This window comes from Aotus nancymaae, unplaced genomic scaffold, assembly GCF_030222135.1.
Source record: "Aotus nancymaae isolate 86718 unplaced genomic scaffold, 86718_ANA_hifiasm-v0.15.2.pri h1tg000067l, whole genome shotgun sequence".
Classification (NCBI taxonomy): domain Eukaryota; kingdom Metazoa; phylum Chordata; class Mammalia; order Primates; family Aotidae; genus Aotus; species Aotus nancymaae.
The window spans coordinates 38201483-38222658 of record NW_026988482.1 but is presented as its reverse complement, the minus strand read 5'-3'; the positions used below and the strand labels follow the sequence as shown (position 1 = coordinate 38222658).

General features: G+C 37.6%; 1 protein-coding gene across 1 annotated transcript; it reads left to right on the top strand.

Annotated features, from left to right (window-relative positions):
• Positions 1 to 1278: 1278 nt before the first annotated feature.
• LOC105728993 (cadherin-related family member 3) lies at positions 1279 to 21175 on the top strand. The gene is made up of 8 exons (XM_021674950.2): positions 1279 to 1301; positions 1463 to 1659; positions 3907 to 4084; positions 5265 to 5427; positions 7661 to 7763; positions 11300 to 11398; positions 18844 to 19076; positions 20994 to 21175. The coding sequence occupies exons 1-8, from the start codon at positions 1279 to 1281 to the stop codon at positions 21171 to 21173; spliced, it is 1176 nt and encodes a 391-aa protein (XP_021530625.2). The 3' UTR covers positions 21174 to 21175.
• Position 21176: the final 1 nt, after the last annotated feature.

Here is a 21176-nt window from a genome sequence, read left to right as displayed (position 1 = left end):
GGACAGTCCTGGGCCAACTGGGAGAGTTGACCACACGAGAGCATACTTTATGGATGTGAACATTTATCTTTCCACTAGGAGACATTCAGTTTCATCATTTCAAGCACTTTTATGTCTCAAACCCCTACATATCTCTGTTAAAATAAAAACCCATTAGTCATCTAACTGTTCCAGTATTTCCTCATAGTCATTAAATTGTTGTGAAATGTTCTTAACACCTTCTCCTTTGCATTTGTCTGTTTTCAAAATTGAAACGTCAGTGTTTGGAAGGTAAGAACCTATAGCCATAAGCTCTGTTTGCTATAACACACTAAGGATTTCCCTTTGCCTTTTTATTGTTTATGGAGATTAACAGACTTTTCTAAGTTCCTGCCTGTCCTTTCAACTGACTTGACTGATATAATCCTTAACAAAATATTAGCCATTTCTAATCTTTAAAATAAATGGCTTGATTGACGTTTTAACTAGATGAATCGATTGTTTTAGCTGATCAGATTCTACTCCTGTGAAAGCCTGTTAGTGTCTATAACATCTCAGCTGTCTTTCTTGTGGCTGCGTTTTCAGTTTTTCACTGGTTATTAAAGTGGTTGATCCTGGAGGACTGTTTACAGCTGGAAATCTAAAGATTTTTCTCATCAATGTAAACAATAAGGACCCCATTCTTAGCTGCAGGTAAGATCATAAAACATAATATTTTAGTTTGACCTTGAAAATTGAATTTGAAAATGTTTTGCCAATTCATTATTAATTTTTTTCATTTTCCGTGTTTGTTATTTTCTGAGAAGGAAAATAAGCAAGTGAGATGTAAACAACCACTTTAAGATGTAAGATTTTTTAAAAAGGATTTCCTTAAAAACTGAAAGCAAAATGGTTTTAAACTATAAAGTGTATTGAAATTGCAATGGAACGAGGTGTTGTTAGTGCAATATGTTCTTAGTGTCTGACTTGTGCTGGATTATCTCTCTCTACCCTCAAAGGAGATTCTGGCTAATATTATCATCAAGAAGTTTAAAAAACCATATTGAGGGTCAACAGTGATTCAGCATTAAGAACCAGTAAGAAGCTGCTTCTTACAGAAGATAAGAGCGCAGTGATTAAGCATATAGGCTCTAGAGCCAGATAGGCTCCGGATCAAATTCTCTGTCAGCTACCTTGATATTTATTTCTAAAATTACTCTAATGTCTTACAATTTCCATTTCCATGTCTATAAAATGGGGACAAAAATGGCCCTACTTCCTAAGGTTGCTGTGAGGAATAAATGCAATAACACTTAAAAAATGCTTAGGAGTCTGTCTAAACTGTAGGTAAGTGCTCAATAAATGGGTTGGTTGTTAAGCTCATGGTCACCATTTCCACTCTCATCATTGCAATCTCCAACCTCCTACTCTTGCCATCACAAGGTGTGGAAAGTAATACACAGCAAACAAATGCCACTCTCATAATCTTTCCTTTTTAAACAAGTTTATTAAATATTGAAAATGCTGTCTCGAGTGTGACTTCTATAAACTCAACTCGGCACAATAAATTTGACATCACACTGGATGAAGAAATTCCAATTGGGAAGAGGATTGGAGTATGCCAGGCAACAGATGATGATAACCTGGGGGATTTAACCTTTGAAATTGATCCAAGGAATGATTACTTTGCAGTTGACAAAGGTAGGTTGAGAAATGCCCTTGGCAAATTATACATCCTATTGTATGCTATTACTGTATTCTGTTGGTCTTTATATCTCCTCCACAGAGTTTCTTGGAGGTACATATCAGTCTTCTTCATTTTCAGAACCTCAACATGAAGCACATAGTAGATGCTTCATAAACATCTGTTGAATAACTCTCTGTGAGACCCGATTCTTTGTTCACTCATGAGCTAACACATGGCTCTTCATCTGCTGCAAAGAGGCAGTCCTAGCCCTTCACTTAACATACCCTTCTAGCATATCTTCTCAGATCTAACTAACTCTACTCTGTGCTTCAGGTCCAATTTGTTATTTTTTTGTGAGAATCAGATTGGACTTTCTAGAGTCACTCATTCATTCCTCATCCAATCAGCTGTGGCTGGGGCTGGGAGAGGATCAGATTGTGTGGAATTTAAGGCTTCCTCTAGAACTGAGTAAAGAAGAAAGATGGTCATCTTAGCACATAGGCCAGTTTAAGCCGTTGTAGCAGATGCTGTCAATATCCTACTCATACCTCCTCAGGCCTTAACAATTCAGTGCAGCAAGCCCAATTTCCACCTGCTAACATATGCATTTCTTTGCTTGAGGTATTATTTGGGTCTGACAGCTACTCTGCCCTGCCACATCCCCCAAGAAGTGTTGGAAAAATCCTACCTGCTAGGAGTTCTCAGTCAATGAATGAAGGGAATTGGTGCACTCTAGTTCTTTGTCTCTGTTGTGAGACAATTTTGAATGTGCATTCTACACTGGTTTCCAGGGATCCCAGTAATATTAAGTTCTAGCTTCCCACAGTAGTGACTTGTTTGATGATGTACTTTTTACTAGGAGTTTTCCTTCCCTGTCTCACTTTCTTTATGCCACATAACTCTGATCACCTCCCAAATAAACTACTTGCACTCGAATGCCCATTTCAGATTCTGTCTCTAGAGGAGCCCCCAAATATGACAGCCACCATCCCCTCTTACCTGAATTAGTGCACATTTCTCTTAACTGGGCTTCTTCTTTCACTCTTACCTCCTCCAAGAATCTCCACAGAGCAGCTAGAATAATTTTTTTTAAGTCAGATTGGATCATATTCTTCCCCTGTGTAAAATCCTCCTGGAATTTTCCTTTGCATTTGGAATGTAATCCAAATTTCTTACCTCACTCCCAAGGTATTTTCTCTGGCCCTTGTATCTTTCTCCAATCTCATCCTGTTCCATGGTCCCCTTGGGGTCCATTATACTGAAAGCAAACAACTAGGCTGCCTGCTTTGGGACGTCTGCTTTTGTATTTTTCAGGATCTGACCATTAGACCTTGTTTTAAAAAATCACATTACAGTTTTCGATTCCTTAACGTCTGTTTGAATTTTACGTTTTGATTTTCCACACTTGCTTAGTGCTTGTCTCCCAGCCCAGATTATAAATTTGATAAATGCAGCGATTGCAGTTCATTGTGGCTTATACAGAATTTAGCACAGTTCCTGGCATATAGTTGGCACTCAATAAATGTTTGTCGAGTGAATAAGTGGATGGATGTGTGGAAAGAAGTACAGTGAGTTATGGTTCATGTTTTCATTTATCATATTCTCTACGGGGAACGATCTCCCATTCACCACCATTTTCTTATCCTACATATGTCAAGTCCCAAAATAAGGGCCTTCTCTTCTGAAAAGTCTTTTGTGTTCCCCTAAGCCAAAAGTAATTTTGTTTTTATTACCAGCTAACATAATATGATTAATTAGTGTACTGTGATGATAAACAATTAAAATTGTGCCTGTATTTTGAATCAGTTTCTTTTTCCCTTCCTTCCTTCCTCCTTCCTTCCTTCTTTCTTTCTTTCTTTCCTTTTTCTCTTTCTTTCTTTCAATGAGATAGTGTCTTGCTCTGTGGCTCAGGCTGGAGTGCGGTTGTGTGATCACAGCTCACTGTAGCCTTGAACTGGGCACAAGTGATCATTCCACCTACACATAGCTAACTTGTAATTTTTATTTTTGAAGAGATTGGTCTCACTATTCTGCCCAAGCTTGTCTCAAGCTTCTGGCATCAACTGATCTCCCCACCTGAGCCTTCCAAAGTGCCGGGATTACAGGCATGAGCCACTACACCCAGCCTGAATCTATTTCTTAATTCTAATGAACAGGGTATAATTTTCACCTTAACTTTTCCATTGCTACATATGTAATAAAGTAATTTTGAAAATGACAGCATGGGCCAGATTGTAGTAAGATGTGCTGTTTTGTTACAGAGCATGGTACTGTGGTTACTGCTACACGCCTTGATGTGGAGAGAGCTGGGTTTGCAAGTGTCCAGTCCTTCTCCATTAAGGCTTGCGACTGTGACCGGCGGTGTGCAGCAATTCTAGTAACTGCCTATATCCATGGCATTAATGACAACTCACCTTTCTGTGATTGGTACCTCATTAGGTGAGCTGAGATGGGTGGGCAGGGGCAAGTATTCGGAGTGGGTAGAGAGCACAGAGATTGCCATATTTATTGGCCCAACTGAACATGTGGTTAATCATCAAGCTGATTCTTGTTCAGCCTCAGGTCATCGTCCTCAAAAATGACCTGTTGTGCCTATTTGTGTTAGTCCATTTTATATCACTGTAAAAGAATACCTGAGACTAGGTAATGTATAAAGAAAAGGTTTAATAAGCTCATGGTTCTGCAGGCCTGTTCAAAAAGCATGGTGCCAGCATCTGCTTGGCTTTGAGTGAGGCCTAGGAAGGTTTTACTCATGGTTGAAGGCAAAGGGAGAGCCAGTATATCATGTAGCAAGAAAGGGGTGAAAGTGTCACACTCTTTTAAACAACTAGCTCTCCTATGAACTACCAGAGTGAGAACTGACTCTGGATGGGTGGCACCAATCCTACGATTCATGAGGGATCCACCTTTATAACCCAAACACCTCCCACCAGGCCCCATCTCCCAACGTTAGGAATAATATTTCAAAATGAGATTTGGAAGGGCCAAACATCCAAACTATATAACTATTCATTACTGCAAGTTGGGTTTCCCAGATCTGAAAGTACATGGTAAAAGCTTGAATTCTGGAACCATAGACCTGGTTCTATCCCTTTTCAGGTGTGTGATCTTTGGTAATTTACTTAAGCCTTTTGGTTTTCAGTTTTTTCTTTACAAAATGGGATAATGATAGTACTTACCCTGCAGGATTGTGGTGAAGAATAAACATTTATTCTTCCACAGTTATAAATCCACTGTGACTACAGAATGGTAAAGATTCTCTCTCTTGACCACACCATCCAGATGTTCCAGGTTGGAACAATCCCAGAGAAATATCTGATTCCCACTCAAGACTTCTCCACTGAGGCGATGTTCTTGATCAACTGCCCATCCCAAACAAGTGCCCAGCTGGGTTCAAAAAATACATAATCCTAGAAAATTAAAACAGTTTTACCAAATTCATAGACCCTTTTGGGAAATGGCTTCCTAGATGGTACTCCAAAGTTGATTTGTCTGCTCCAGGATAAATAGGGCATCTACATGCATGCATTACCCAAATGAGTGGATATTTATGGAAAATGCATTATATTTAAAAATAATATCCATCTAAAGGGATTTTTCTTCTTAAAAAATTAAACAGGCACACACTCAAGGAGGAAATTGCAAAAGATACAGTAGTTGCAAAACTCTCATGTCATGACCTTGATGAGCCTCCTGATACAATCCATTATGCTCCTAGCTCAGGCCCAGTTGGTTCTGGACAACTCTTTGAGCAAGTGCCAAATGCTGAAAATGTCATCCAGGTGAGAACCAGTTGCTGTAACTCCAGAGATAGAGTCATTTTATGGCCACAGTTAAGATGGTGCTGGTAGATTCAGCAAGAGGAACTCTGAGACAGCACAGAGTAATTCAGGGCTCCTCTGTTGTCTTAAAAAAATATTCTTTTAGAAATAGAGTGTTGCTCTGTCACCCAGGCTGGAGTACAGTGGTGTGATCATAGCTCACACAGCCTTGAACTCCTGCGCTCAAGTGATTGTCCTGCCTAAGCCTCCCCAGTAGCTAGGACTACAGGCATGTGCCACCACACCCAACTAATTTTTAAAATATTTTGTAGAGACAGGATCTTGCTGTGTTTCATAGGCTGGTCCTGAACTCCTGGCTTCAAGCGATCCTCCCTTGGCTTCGCGGTCCTCTAAGGCATTTGGACAAGTTCTTTACTATCTTGCTGCCTGCCATCAGTTTCTCCTTCTTATAATAAATAATAAGCACCAAGTAATTTGTGTCCTAGTTAGCTGTGGAAATGAATCAAAGGGTAAATAGCACACTGAGTTCCTTAGAGTTAAGTCTGTGTGACTATGTGTGTGGCAATGGCTCATTCTTCTGGCATTGGGAGCAGTTGATCAGCTCCTCTTTTTTACATCCCCTGAAGATTATACACTTTCCATTGGCAGATGATGGACACAGTAAGTTTTCTTTTTCCTTTCCAACATGGAATTCTGTCATGGAAGAAATCCCTCTTTCTAACTTCTATTTCCATAGGTCTTTATTTCAAAGTGCTAATCCTTCATAAGTTTCATAACCCAAATATCACCAAGCACCTTCCCCACACTTAGCCAGAATACATGGCTGAGACCATTGGTAACCTTTCTCTTTCTCTGGACCTAATCCCAGATTTTTGTGGCGAACTCAATAAGCTACATGCTGAGCTTTTGCATATATTGTGAATTTTGGAAGCTTAGGCAATGAGCCAAGAGATTTCCTGGGTTGATATTCATTTTGAATTGCAATGCTAAACTGTTAGCTTTTAAAATGAAGTTTGGATGAAGATGGAGGTTTTGAAAACATGATGCTAAGATTTGGGCCTTCATATGTTCACTTTATATTTGAATAACTATCTCCACCATTACCCGCCTCTAATTTATTTTTATATTTGCATAATTATTCCACAGATATTAAATGTTACTTATTCCTAAGAGCTTTCTTTTATTGCCATAACTAGTTTAGTTTTTCCTGCTAAGGGCTTGCATTATAAATTGTACATTCCCTATCAAATCACCTATTAGACTCTGTTGTAATTGCCTACTTCATTGTTGGTTTTATTAGACTGTAAACTTTACACATTTCTAAGTGGTTTATTTTTGTGTATCAACACCTGCATAGTGGGTACTCAATATGCTTGAATGAGTCAGATTCTAAAATTTTTTAAACATAGTTGTTCCTGAACACCTGGGTACTTGGTGTCCTATTGATCCATTCCAATTTATGCCAACTGAGATTCATGCCCATGCTACTAAATCAGGGCCGTTTTCAAATCTCTGATAGGGGACTATCTTGTTAACTGCTATATGCCTAGTGCCTACAACTGTACCTGGAACGTAATTAGTACTCAATAGGTATTTTTTAAATGATAAGGAAACATCATAATAAGAATAACTTACATGTTTTATAGTGCTTTATCACTTATAGAGTACGTTCAAAATATTTTCTCTCTTTTTCCCCACACTGAAGTTTGGAAAGAAACAAAATATTTTATCTTTTTAAATATTTTGCCTAAGGCCACACCATTAACATGCAATAAAGATACAACCCATATTTTATTCATTATTATACAACCCACCATTAACATGCAATAAAGGCAAGATACAACCCATAACCACGATGCTTTGTCCAACAGTAAGCTACACTGGAAAGAAATCCAAGATGTGCCTTTGTTTCACAAAAATACCTACTTTTATGTGGCGGTCTGTGTCAGTCTTGGGCATATCCTGATACCATCCCTGTGAAATGAAAATGGTGATATGCTTGCCTTTTCCAGAGTGGTGTATTACTTGAAACATGTACATTTAGCTGGGTGTGCAGGGGCACATTCCTGTCATCCCAGCTACTTGGAAGACTAAGGTGGGAGGATTGTTTAGCCCAGGAGTTTGAGAACAGCCTGAGGAACATAGTGAGACCCCCATCTTAAAAAAACAAAACAGAAAACATGTACATTTTAAAAATTTGGTCATTTTTGCTGAAATAATCTTGTTTTACAAGGTTGCTAAAAAGCTGGACTATGAAGACCCAGAGATAATTGCAGCTGGACATACCTATGAAATGATGATTTCAGCATTTGATGACCTACATCCTTCCCATACAGGTAATGGATAAACTTTTCAAGAAGCAGTAAGTGTCTATGCTTTAGACTTTTCAATTTATTTTAAAATGTAAAGATCCATTATATATGAGGCAGTTTTGTGAAGTTAGGCAAAGGAGGAAGGGAAGAATTAGGTAGACTCATGTTGGAAGTTTCCATTAGATCTGGGAAGTCTCTTTTGCCTCTTAACAATGCCTTAAGGAATACACAATTCTTAAATACCACTGTGGCTAGAGATCCTTGGAGGTAGAAGGGGCAAGTGATGTGTAGGCCTAACTCTTATGCTTTACACTTGAATGACTTTATGCCTAGTAATACCAGACGTTTCTCATTTGAAAAGAGCCAGATATTGGGCAACATGTAGTCTGAACATATAGGTAATAGGATGTTTTAAAAGTACTTTATTTGAATTATTTTATAAGATATATATATATATAAACCATATTAATGCAAATCATGAGTTACTTGCCAAGTTCCACAGCTCAGGCCCTTCACAGAGGTGCGGGGCATGGTTATCCCTCTCTGCCATTTGGTCTTTTCATAACTATCCCACCATTTTGGGTCAGCCTGTGTTAAAATGAGTCTTTGGTACAGTGAGATTAAGTCCACCCAGATTGTATGATCATAAAACACTTGGCATTTGTGGATTTAACAGTCGTAGTTTTGCTCATTGTGAACCACTCTTTGGTACATATTTGAATTGTGAGCTATAGATCTAGAGCAGAGTACTTAGAGAGTAGCCCAGCTTAGTTAAACACCTGACACCTGCTTCCTTTTGCTTGTTATTCTACACATCAGAACATACAAGTGCCCCAAAGGGTCATTTACATATCCACCTACGTGTTAGCATTTAAAGAGAGAATTTGTTAGCTATAGAGGTATTTGTGAAAATAGGAATTCTCAAAATTTTCTGGATACATTTTTTATTAAGGTCAAGCATCTATTGTATTCAGAAAATACGATAAGAAGTAATCGAGCAGGTGGTTAGCATCAAAGATATACGATGTGGGTGTTTGGGTTGCAAACATAAGTTTAGTAGTAGAATGTCAGCTCTTAGTAAAGGAGAGCCTAGAATGGGGTGGCATTTGAGTTTATTCTCTTGTGAATCATTGGTGGTGATTGCCTGGATCATTGAGAAGGATTCTGAGATTGCATCAGGGAGCAATGAGAAAGAGTGCTTTGTCTGTCATGGATGAATAAAAGTGGAGTGATGGTCTATACATTTGCAACCAAAGGGAACTTAATGCTGGACTTAATATGTTTGCAACACATCTAGGGCTCATTAAGTCCCTATTGACTCACTGATAGAAGAGTTTTAATGAGGCTAAGTCTACAAAGGTGATTTATATACTTAAATTACCCAACCATGTTGGAAAGGTGATGTTTAAGGGACAGGGACTTTAGCATGACACTGTGCCCAGAAGTATTCTTGTTGTGGTTTCTCTGTTGCTAACTTGTGTTCTCATGCAAGAAGCCTATATTGTAGCCCAACTGACCTTTCAGGATGGATACTTCTTCTTGCAACTGCACACATTAATTTTCTAATCAAAAAATAATCTTTCCCTCTCACCAGATTTGAGCCTTTCCCCAATACTGAAGAGGAAAGACATTTCTCACAGTAATAAATTCCCATTCTTTCTAGTCCTCTTCACACCCAACACATTCAAAGGATGTGAATAAAGGATGCTTGCAACGCTGCACAAGTGGTTCATTTTTTTGAAAACCACAAGTGGTTCACATTTTTACAGGCCAGCCAATTAGTATAGTTTTGAGTGCTTATGGATGCAGTAAAAATCATGGCAGAGCTGTAAATGGCATCTGCTCTTGCCACACATAAGTGGCATTCATTGTAGGAAATATAGAGGCTTTAATGTAAATCACCTGTCTTCGTGGAATGGTGCTTTTAGTCTTTCTTGCAGGGCATGAACACCTTTGAGATTCTGATAAGAGCTATGAATCCTATCCCTTGAAAACTGCACATAACAACACATACCAAAATACAATGAATGTCACTGATTCCCTGAAGTAAAGGTTCTGTGAAGCCCAGATTAAATTTTTTTGCTTGACACACATGGCATGGATTTTCAGCAGAGGCAATACCCGCATTCTTCGAAACATGAATTCTACAAGATAATCCACTAGGGAAGAATTCTGTGGTCAAATAAGTTAGGGAATCAAGGCATACCTAGATGTTTATAATACCTAATGACGTGTTAGAAACCCGAAGAAGTCTTACCAGAAAGAAATTTTTTACTGTTTAATTAGGATTCTACATTTGACACATTAGCATCTCAATGAAGATATTTTGGGAGATGCTGGTGGACATAGCTTGGTTTAATACCCATTCAGTGACTTACAAGTTTTGTGATTTTTGTCTAGGAACTTAACTCTGTGAACCTCAGTTTTCTTGCCTGTGAAATGGGGACGATAATACCAATGGCAAGTCAGCACCTTTTACAGTAAATGTTGATTATTATTTTACCTCTATTAAAAATGTTCCCTGTTTGCAAGTTTCTTGCTTTTATGTTGGGACATCAGATTCCTTCTTTTTGACAACTTTGTTATGATAGTTTAAGCTTATTCGTCTGAAATACAGAGTATTTTTGATAACACACAATATACAAACATTTGGCTGAGGTGAATAAAATTTAATAACTGCTTTTTACTTAACCTTTTATAGTTTAAACATACCTTCTTGGGCATGATCTCATCTTGTCTTCATACCCACACTGTGATGTAGGAGATTGAAACTGATGTTCTTCCTTTTATTTCTTTGACGAGGGAACTGAGCCTTGGAAAAATTAAGCTAGTTGAAAGCCTCAGAGTACAGGTGAACCGTGAATAACATGGGTTTGAACTGTGAAGGTCCATTTATATACAGATTTTTTTTCAACCAAATGCAGATCCAAAATATAATATTCAGTATGCGAAAACTGCTAGTATGAGAGAGTCAACCTTTTCTATCCACAGGTTCTGCAGAGCTGACTGCAGGACTTGCGTATATGCATGTTTTGTTATATGCCAGGGCCTTGGAAACAATCCCCGTGTATACTGAGGAACAATTGTGTATGTTCAAGGCTCAGCCTTGAACATGATTTTCTGAGTCTCTTTCCCTTCCACTTTCTGGGATATACATTAAAAGCAGGATTGAGAATGTCATATGCTGGGTTGAGAGTGACACCCCAACAAACTCTCTAATGGAGGAGATTGTACCCATGAAAAAGACAATAAACTATCTGGTGTGAAATATATAATTATATATTCAAAATGATGTATATAAATACATGCATATTTCTACTATATAAAATAAAATATGACATGCAATACATTATGTATTTTTCACTAAATTGCTTTGGCTGGCACCAAAATTTATTTGGTTTCCTTGAGAACACAGAATCTGGGAGCAGGGATTACTTGGAAGGAGAGGGAATCCCATTCCAGTTTCAAAATTCCACGCTAAGCCTGTTCATGGGGGCATATGGAGCTTGTTTGTGGAATAAAACTACAACAAAGCATTTATTCAGTGTTCAATTTTACAGTAACTGTGACCATCATTGTGAAGATTGCTCCTGCCAATGACTTCAGCCCTGTATTTAAAGCTGGTCACTATTCATTCTCTGTTCCGGAAACGTCAGGAGGTAAGAGATTCCCCAAATCTATGGTGTTGAAGCATGCAGAAGGAAATGCCTACCACATTTCAAATGAGGAGGCCAATGGAAAAAAGCACGTACATTTACAAAATGCAAGCAAATAAGAGAGCATTATGGAATCCCAGGTGCTTAAGAACAAGGCACTTTTCATTGGTAACACCTTCAGTGTATCATCTTGATGGCTCACCAAAGACCTCCTTAAAATTTCATGATGTAAGATTTTTGCAATAAAAAATTACACAATATTAGTTTTATTCTGTTTACCCCCATGCCTCTAAATTAGATCTAAATGCAAAGAAGATAGAAATGATGTGGTCATTATCCATGCAATTCAACCCTGTGAACATCTGGGATCTTGATTTTACATCCAGAGTCAAGATCCTGGTCAGGGTTCTATCTCAGACATGAATTACATATGAAGTAGGACACATTTGTTAGTATAGATCAAGGAATGTTAACTTTAGAAGAGACAGCAGAGGTCATACTTGTCTCTTCTGTCATCTAAGAGTGGAACACATCCTTTCCTCAGCGTTACTTTCAGGTTTGACTTGAATACTTCAAGGGATGGATGGAACCGGTTGTGTGCTGGAGTTGAATCATACTGGCTTGCAAAAGCCAATTGTTAAATTTGCAGGAATTTGATGACCTGATTATTATTAATATTTATTATTAAAAATAAAATATACTTAGTTCCAAAAATTAGGCTAAAAATTAGTAAATACTAAAAATTCATTACTTCTTAAGTATATTACTACATTTTACTATTATCTGTGCTCTGAGGTTGTTTACATCTATTGGGACTGCATGGTGAAATTTCATAGATAGAATGGCATGCTACTGCATTTCTCTTTCCAAGTTAGCGACAATATATTGATAATTTAAAATTGAAAATGGTGAGAGTATTCATACCATAGAAATCAACAAATGTTACATATTGGAACTTGGTTCATTGTTGTTTAAAAAAAAATCTTGTCTTAAGAAATTGATAGAGAAAATGTTAATAATACAGATTAAATGTAAATGTCTGTTGTATCTGAGGTTATTATTGTGAGTAGCACAAAAATTGTGGAAATAGTCTTCCAGCAATCAAAAACTGCTTCCATTCAGCAAATAAGCCATTTCCATCACTGATGAACTAGTGGAGTTCTGACATGGTTTCACTTTCACCTTACTCTTTAACACAAAGGAAAACAGCAACTAACATTCATGTTGGCATTACTCATTTGTCATTTGCAATCACAGTGTGGCAATGGATAGGACAGTTTGTTAAAAATAAACGAAAGCATACTGAGAAAATCTTAAAGAGTATTTTATATCCCATCATTAACTGTAAATTTTATGCTCACTATCTTTTATATTAGTAAAGCTTATAACAAACATATATTTATGTGAATATGTGTGTGCATGCACACATTTTTTTTTCGGAGAGTTGGTTGTTGAACATTTGCCAGCACATCACTGGGTGGAACCCACACTACTTCAAACCAGCTTATTTCCTTGCCAGGCAACTATGAATGTTGAGAAGAAACTAGGAAATCAATTGTTAGACAAATATTCTGAGGAAAGACGAGAAAATCAAAAGCCCACATATTTGAATTTCTCTCCTTCTTTCTTTCTTTTCTTCCTTTCGCTCTTTCTTTCTCTTCTTTCTTTCTTCCTTCCTTCATTCCTTCCTTTCTTCCCTTCTTCCCTCGCCTTCCTCCCTCCTCCCTCCTTTCTTTTCTCTTTCTTTTTTTCTTTCTTTCTTTCTTTCTCTTTCTTTCCTTTCTTTCTTTCTTTCTCTCTCTCTTTCTTTCTTCCTTTCTTTTCTTTCTTTCTTTCTCACAGTCTCAACCTGTTGCCTAGACTGGGGTGCAGTGGTGCAATCACATCTCACTGCGGCCTCAACCTCTCAGGTTCAAGCAGTCATCCCATCTCAGCCTCCCAAGTAGCTGGGACTACAGGTGCACACCACCATGCCTAGCTAATTTTTGTATTTTTTGTAGAGATGAGGTTTTGCCATGTTGGCCAGGCTGGTCTTGAACTCCTGGGTTCCAGCAGTCCTCCTGCCTCCACCTCTTAAAGAGCTGGGATTACAGGTGTGAGCCACTGTACCCGGGCTGTATTTGGATTTCATTTTTTTGTTTGCCTCACTATGCAGCTTTGCAGAAGTTCTTAACCTCTCTGTGAAATAAAGACACACCTGGTATACCCTGGTTCTGGAATATAATGCGGTTTGATCTTGCAATATATGACTAGACAATCCAGAAAAGTAATATATAAATTGAATGTATTGTAAACAGGATTCTGGTCCCCTTTCACCCCCTCCCCATCCCATCTATGGGCTTTTGGAAGTATTCAATATTGATTTTTGAGTAATCTTTTATGGATAGAGCCTCATTACAATAACTTCTTTCCTTTCTTCATGTTCTCCCACTTCTCTGTGGTGATCAATAGTGTAATCTTCCAGCTCCAGGGAGTTTTAGAGTTAAAAAAGCATGATGATGAGTCAGAAGTTGAATGGTTCACAATCATCTAATCATTTCCTGGCTTGTAAATTGTAAATCTGCAGCAGAGGGTGTGAAAATGGGCTTCGAGACTCTGGGGGAAAGCTCCGTAGTCTAATCAACTTACAAAAGGGATTCCAGGACCTCCCAAAGTTAACAGAACCAGGCAAGATTTAAAAATAGAGACTTGCATTTTTTAAAAAAGAGACTCTTTTTCAGAGCAGTTTTAGGTTCACAGGAAAATTGAGGGAAAAGTACAGAGATGTCCTATATCCTCCCTGCCCCTGACATGCAGTTTCCTCCATTATCAACACCTCTTGCCAGAGTAGTGTGTTTTTACAATTGATGACTCTACATTGACACACCATTATCATCCAATGTTAACAGTTTACATTGGGGTTCACTCTTGGCATTGTATATTTCATGGGTTTGGACAAAGGTAAAATGACATATATCTTCCATTATATGATTATACAGAGTAGTTTCACTGTCCTAAAATTCTCTGTTCTCTTCCTTTTTATCTCTCCCTTCCCCCAATCCCTAGCAACCACCGATCTTTTTACCATCTCCATAGTTTTGCCTTTTGAGACTGGCATTTTAAAAAATGCCATTTTAGGAGAAGCAAGTGTTTCATGTCAGTTTCTTTCCAACTAACTGAAGTTTTCCTGAAATTTAATAAAGTTTGAAGGTAAAACACTCTAAATGTGTTGAACACTTACATGTTTTCTTAAACACAATTTAATACTTCATTGATGACTGAGAAGAAGGATTGAGAATTTTCAGTCATAATATTGTTGATTTGGAAGGGCTGAAGGGTTTTTTTTTTCACTATGAGAAAATTGGAGTGGAGAAAGCAATGGGTTTACTCAAAGTCACATGGCTGGTAAGTCTCAGAGATTGATTGTAGCTAAATGAAAACTTCCAAATTTCTGGTCCAGTTCTCTGTTTAGTATTACAGGTTGGTTTTCTTGGATGGATTTCGATGACTAAGACCAATAGAGGTCTGGAAACAAGTACTGAGAATTCATACAAAGAGTTAAGTGGGTCATCCCTATGTGTACTATTCTCCGGATAGTTGTCTAGTGACCTGCTATCCTAGACAGAGGACTTCTAGGTCTTTAAAAGGGAGAACACTGATAGAGCAAAAAACTATGAGAGCTCAGGTCAAATAGAACTAGGTTCAAAGCTGACTCCTTTACTTCTAGTTAAATGACGCAAAGCAAGTCACATAATCTCAATGTGTCTTCAAATTCTCACCTGTAAAATAAAGATTGCCATAATTATTTTATAAGAGTCAAGAGGAGGGTTAGCTGATAGTTATAGTATGTAAACTACATGACACATACTAAAATAGCCATAACATCATTGCAAATAATAATAATCACTATCATTTATGGAGTGCTTGCAGTGTAGAATGTGCCAGAATTTCTTTTTTCTCTTTCTTTCTCTCTCTTCTTTCTTTCTTTCTTTCTTTTCTTTCTTCTTTCTTCTTTCTCTCTTTTTCTTTCTTTCTTCCTTTCTTTTTAAAAAAACTGTCCCTTCATCTTCTCCACCATAGTACATAAACTGAGCAAATTTAGGTGAGGGTTGGTTTTTGAGATGTCCATAAGAGGAGATAAAATCTTCACAACTCAGTAGCAATTTGCTTTAAAGGAGGAAACTGGAAAGTTGAAACTACTCAGAAAATAAACTCTTCAAGTAGTATCAGACATTTAACCTATAGACTTTGAAGACATTTAGAAAAATTCACGAACGTGGAAGTCATTTTCATGCTGTGTTGATTAGCGCAGAAAATTTGAATATATTTGAGGACTACATAAGGATTTTTCCCCCCAAATTATGGACATTTATAATATTTAAAGTAGTTTTTTTCCTAATGGTAAGTGATAAATTCATAAAAACTTTTATGGGGGTTAGGCATAGGCAAAAAGATTTCTTTATTAGAAATAATTCAAAGGAAAATACATAATAATTAAATCACACTGGGTTGCAAGTCATGAGGCAAAATATATTTTATTCCAATAGTTTTTGATGAGAAATTTGGCAGAGTTGCAGAGTTTCATAATTACTCTATTTTAAACTTCAGGTAAAGATGCTTAATATAGCTTTTGGGTTTTACTGAAAGGTTAATTTTATACCTACAAAAGAATAAGCTTCCTATTACACTTATCCAGGTGTCAAATGTGAAAATGACACCATTTTTGCCCAGGACTGTCTGATAAAGATGGCAGTTTTACCTGTAATCTATTTTACATGGTCTTGTACCAGTTGTGACACTTTTCTCTTAATGCTAATTATTTTATGCAAGCAATAGGTTGGACTCTTTATTTTCTGGATTTGCCATAATAAAACACATTCTTTTTCATGAGTATGGGTTCTCTGTTTTTGGTATTATGAGATGTGTTCATTGCCTGCTAAATAATAGATTATTAGATGGGGCATGGTGGCTCACTCCTGTAATCCCAGCACTTTGGGAGGCTGAGGCAGGCAGATCACTTGAGGCCAAGAGTTCAAGACCAGCCTGACCTACATGGTGGGATCCTGTCTCTATTAAAAAAATACTAATAACAAGTGAAAAATAACATATCATTAGAGACTGATAGGAAACCTTGGTAAAAGGAGGATGCAAACAGGGAAAGAAACCCTATCAGGTTGAAAGTGATGGGGACAACAATGAAATGATTTTTTTATTATAATTTTTTATTCTTGGTTATTAGCAACCAAAATGTCCTGTACATGTGTTGGTGACCTAGCCGTAATATAGTGGTATTTCACTAAATGGTAGAGATAAGGTGCCTGCCCTGGAGTTTACAGTTCAGGAAAAAATGATTGAGGAGTAAAACTGTGGTACCAATTACCTACTACTATAAGTATATTGTGTAATAAGACCCACAAAATATTGGTGTAATACAAAAATAAACATTTATTTAGCCCATGAGTCTAAGAAATGGCTGTCTTGTCTCTCTGGTCTTGACTGGGCTTGCTCAAAATTTTAAGAGTTGGTTAGCTTTCAGCTGATCTATTCTGGCTTTGGCTGAGGTGACTGGGAAGGTTTGGCTTCTCTCTCATCTTCCAGCAGGCTAGCCTGAGCATGTCCTCAGGAAAAAGGAGGAAGTACACAAGAGGTTAGGAGTAGTGGTTCACACCTGTAATCCCAGCACTTTGGGAGGCTGAGGTGGGAGGATCACTTGAAGTCCAGAGTTGGAGACTAGCTTGGCCAACATAGTGAAACCGCGTCTCTGCTAAAAATGCAAAAATTAGCTGAGCATGGTGGTGAGCACCTGTAATCCCAGCTACTTGGAGGGTGAGACAGGAGAATCGCTTGAACTCAGGAGGTGGAGGTTCAGGGAGCTGAGATCGTGCCGCTGCACTCCAGACTGGGGGACAGAGTGAGACTCCGTCTCAAAAAAAAGAAAAAATTAGCAAGGCATCGTGGTGGGCACCTGTAATCCCAGTTACTTGGGAGACTGAGGCAGGAGAATCATTTGAACCCAGGAGGCAGAGGTTGCAGTGAACTGCTGTGAATTGAGATCGTGCCACTGCACTCCAGCCTGGGTAACAGAGTGAGATTCTGTCTCAAAAAAAAAGAAAAGAAAAGAAGTGTACAAGAAAGGCAAGCCTGATTATGCAAGTGCCTTTCGGGTTCCTGGTTGCATTGGATTTGCTAATATCCCATTAGCCAAAACAAGTTGTGAAGTCAGAATGGGAGGGACACTATGAGGTTACATGGCAAAAAGTGTGAACATGGGAAGGATAAATCATTTGGGTCTAGACTGAATGCAGTGGCTCATGCCTGTAATTCCAGCATTTTGTGAGGCTAAGGTGCAAGGATTGCTTGAGCCCAGGAGTTTGAGATCAGTCTGGACAACATAGTGGGATCTCATCTCTATAAACATTTTTTTAAAAATTACCTAGGTGTGGTGGCATGCACCTATAGTCCAAGCTACTCAGGAGGCTGAGGCAGGAGGATCACTTAAGCCAGGAAGCTGAGGTTGTAGTGAGCCATGGTTGCACTACTGCACTCCCACTTGGGTGATGGAATGACACCCAGTCTCAAAATAATAATAATAATAATAATAATAATAATAATAATAATAATAGTAATTTGAGTCTATTTGTTATGCAGCCAATAGAACTACCCATTTCTCTTCTAAGAGATCATCTGGGGGTATTGCACAGTGGAATTACAGAAAAGTGATTTAAAAAATATGGGCTGTGGAATCATCAGGCACCAATTTAAATCCTGATTCTACCACTACTAGCTCTGTGACAGTCAGCAAGTTACTTAATACTACTGGACCTAATTTCCTAATCTATAAAATGAGGACAGTAATAGTAGATATACCATAAAGCTGTTGAGAAGATTCAATGAGATAACTCAATGAAATAATAGCTAATTTTTACTTAGTATTTACTTATATACCAGACACTATTCTAAGTGCTTTATACATTTTAGCTCATTCAATCCTCACAACAACTTTGTATGGTAGATATTATTCCTAGTTTGCAGATAAAGAATATGAGGCCTGGAGAGGTTGCAGAATCTTCCAATGAGTTGCACAAATAAATGACAGAGCTGAGACTTGAAACCTAGGCAGTCCGGTTTCAGAGTCTGTGCTGTGAACCATTATCTGTTGCTAATCTTAGCACAGTGTCTAGTAGAAAATATTCATGCAGTGCATATGAGCTAATCATTATTATTGCAAAGTTACTGTAAACTCATGTTATTTGACTCAAGACAAGTGGTTTAAAGTGATGGAGGACTTTCTCTAAATTTGTCTTCCATTATTTAGAGTTGGAGGTCTTCAAACATATTTCATTGTCCAAAAGAACAGAGGCTGATCCTTTGAGAAACTATGATACTATTTGGAAAGCAAAGACATGTTAAGGTTTTTAAAGTAGTGTATCTGCATGATGAGAATGAACCTTATCAAATGTTATTGGCAGCATTCTACAAAATAGGAAGAGTGATTGCCATTGATGAAGACCACCCGCCAAACTGTGTGACATACAAAATAGCCAGTGGAGACACTCAGGTTATACAAAGATTCTGGATTCACCCTGTCTCTGGAATGATTGAACTCACCACACAGCCAGACTATGAGTCCATGAAGCAATATAACCTCATCGTAGAAGCTGTGGACTGTGACAGATTTCACCCTCGTACAGCAACGACCAAGGTAAGTAGAGAGACCCAGGTTTTGATATTATAGAGATGCTGTATTAAATTCTAACTTATTAAAATCAGACTGCTCAAACAGTTACAACAATGGAGAATGGAGAAGCTTATAACTTTCTCTTACTGCCTAAGCTCCTAGCTCTCTCCCTCTTACTTACCTTAATACGGCTACATGAACAATTTGCTGTTTTTCCAATGCACCAAGAATGTTTTACCTCAGAACCTCTTCCCAAGACTGTAATGCTTATCTTCCATTGGCTCACATTCTCACTTTAATCGTATCTCTGTCCAAATGAGATTCGTTTATAAGGGCCTTTTACATTGTGTGTAATGGTGAGTATTTCAAGTAATCCATGTACGTTCATCATTACGGAAATGAACAAGTAAATATAGTAGATGCATACTATGGAATAGAGACTCAAGAAATAGCAAATGAGTTCTGCAAACAGAAACATGGAAAGCACGTATATGGCATTGGGTGAGAAAAGTAGGAAACACAAAAGGTCTATAACACCATATCATTTAGGCAAGTCGAAATTATACAACTAAAAGCTGCGTATTCTGTGAGGATACATACATGCTTAAGGACATGTAACAAATATGAGTGAGAGGGAATAGGTGAGTGGGTGAAAAAAAGAGATCCTTCTTAAAATGCTTCCATCAGCTATTCTTTATCTCCTTAACCCAAATAGCACCAGTTTACTATATGATATTGCCTAATATACTTTTTGTCAATATAGTTATTGCTTTGCTTTCCTCATTAGAATAAAGTATAATAGATCAGGATCTTTGTTTTTGGTTTACCACTGTAGCCTCCGTGTCTAGATCAGTGATTGGCACACAGTAAGCTTTTAATAAATAGTCATTGAGGGAATGAACTGATCCTTTTAACTGTCCTGAGAAGGCAGAGATTGAGATCTGCTCTTTGCAGATGAAGAAAGCAAAGGTGAGTCACTTGTGCCAAATAAAGGCACCAATAAGTGTCAGGCCCAGAGTTTTAATAAAGATTTCTGATCTGTTTCTGTGATGTAATGGAAATAGTGCTGAACTATTCAAGAAATCTCCTTAAATCTCATTTAGTTATCATGTAAAAATGTCTCACGTATTTCATGGGACACATAGCTGTATTCAGTCTATAGAAACAGCATTAAAGAATGAACCATTCCTTAAGAATTTAGCTGTTTTTAAAACATTACAGAAAAACATTTTTAAAAGATAATACTTGCAAATATGGGCACACCAGAGATTCTTCTGCAAGTATTGTTGAGAAAGTTATTAGTCATTTAAGAGACGGGCAGATAACCTTTCTAGGCTGACTGTCATTCGATCACTGACATTTAAAAATTCTTGATATTTTGATCTTATTCCATGTAAATTATAGTTTCCTGGCTTATGGTATTTTAATTAAGAAAAGGTTGATAACAGACCCTAAATTAAGGACAGAGAATACTTTGAAGAAATCATATTGTTACCAAAAAAAAAAAAAAAAAAAAATAGAGTTTGAGAGAGTAGTACTGAGGAGACTCTTAAGTTGAGAAAGAGGAAACAAACTTATCTATGCCATTAAGCAGAGATATTTAAAGAGTCCACAGGATTATAATTTTTAGAGGAATCATTCTTCAACTTTCCTTTCTCATTTATATAATTTGTAAGCTTTCCACAAGCTCATGTAATGAACCCAAAGCCCTCCCTAACACCCACATTGAATGTCATAGTTGACCCAGGAATAATAAGCCACTGACTGGTTGATTGACAGCCAGAAGTCCAATCTGCAGGAACATTTTTTCGAATCCAAAATTCTAGACTTTTTATTTAATAATTCCAAATGATTGGTCTCTACACATATGCTTATTTCTGATATTGTGTATAAATAGTCACGATGCGTATTTGATGTTTCTTCTTCCCTGATGGCTGACAGGTCACTGTTGACATTGAAAATGAGAATGATGAAGCACCTATCTGCACACCCTCTCAATATAAGACATTCATTTTTGACAATGTTGTCGTTGGGACAAACGTCAATGGCTTCACCCTAAACTGCCACGACAGAGATTCGCAAGATTTTGAAATGCATTTTGAGATGGTTTCTGGTGGATAATTT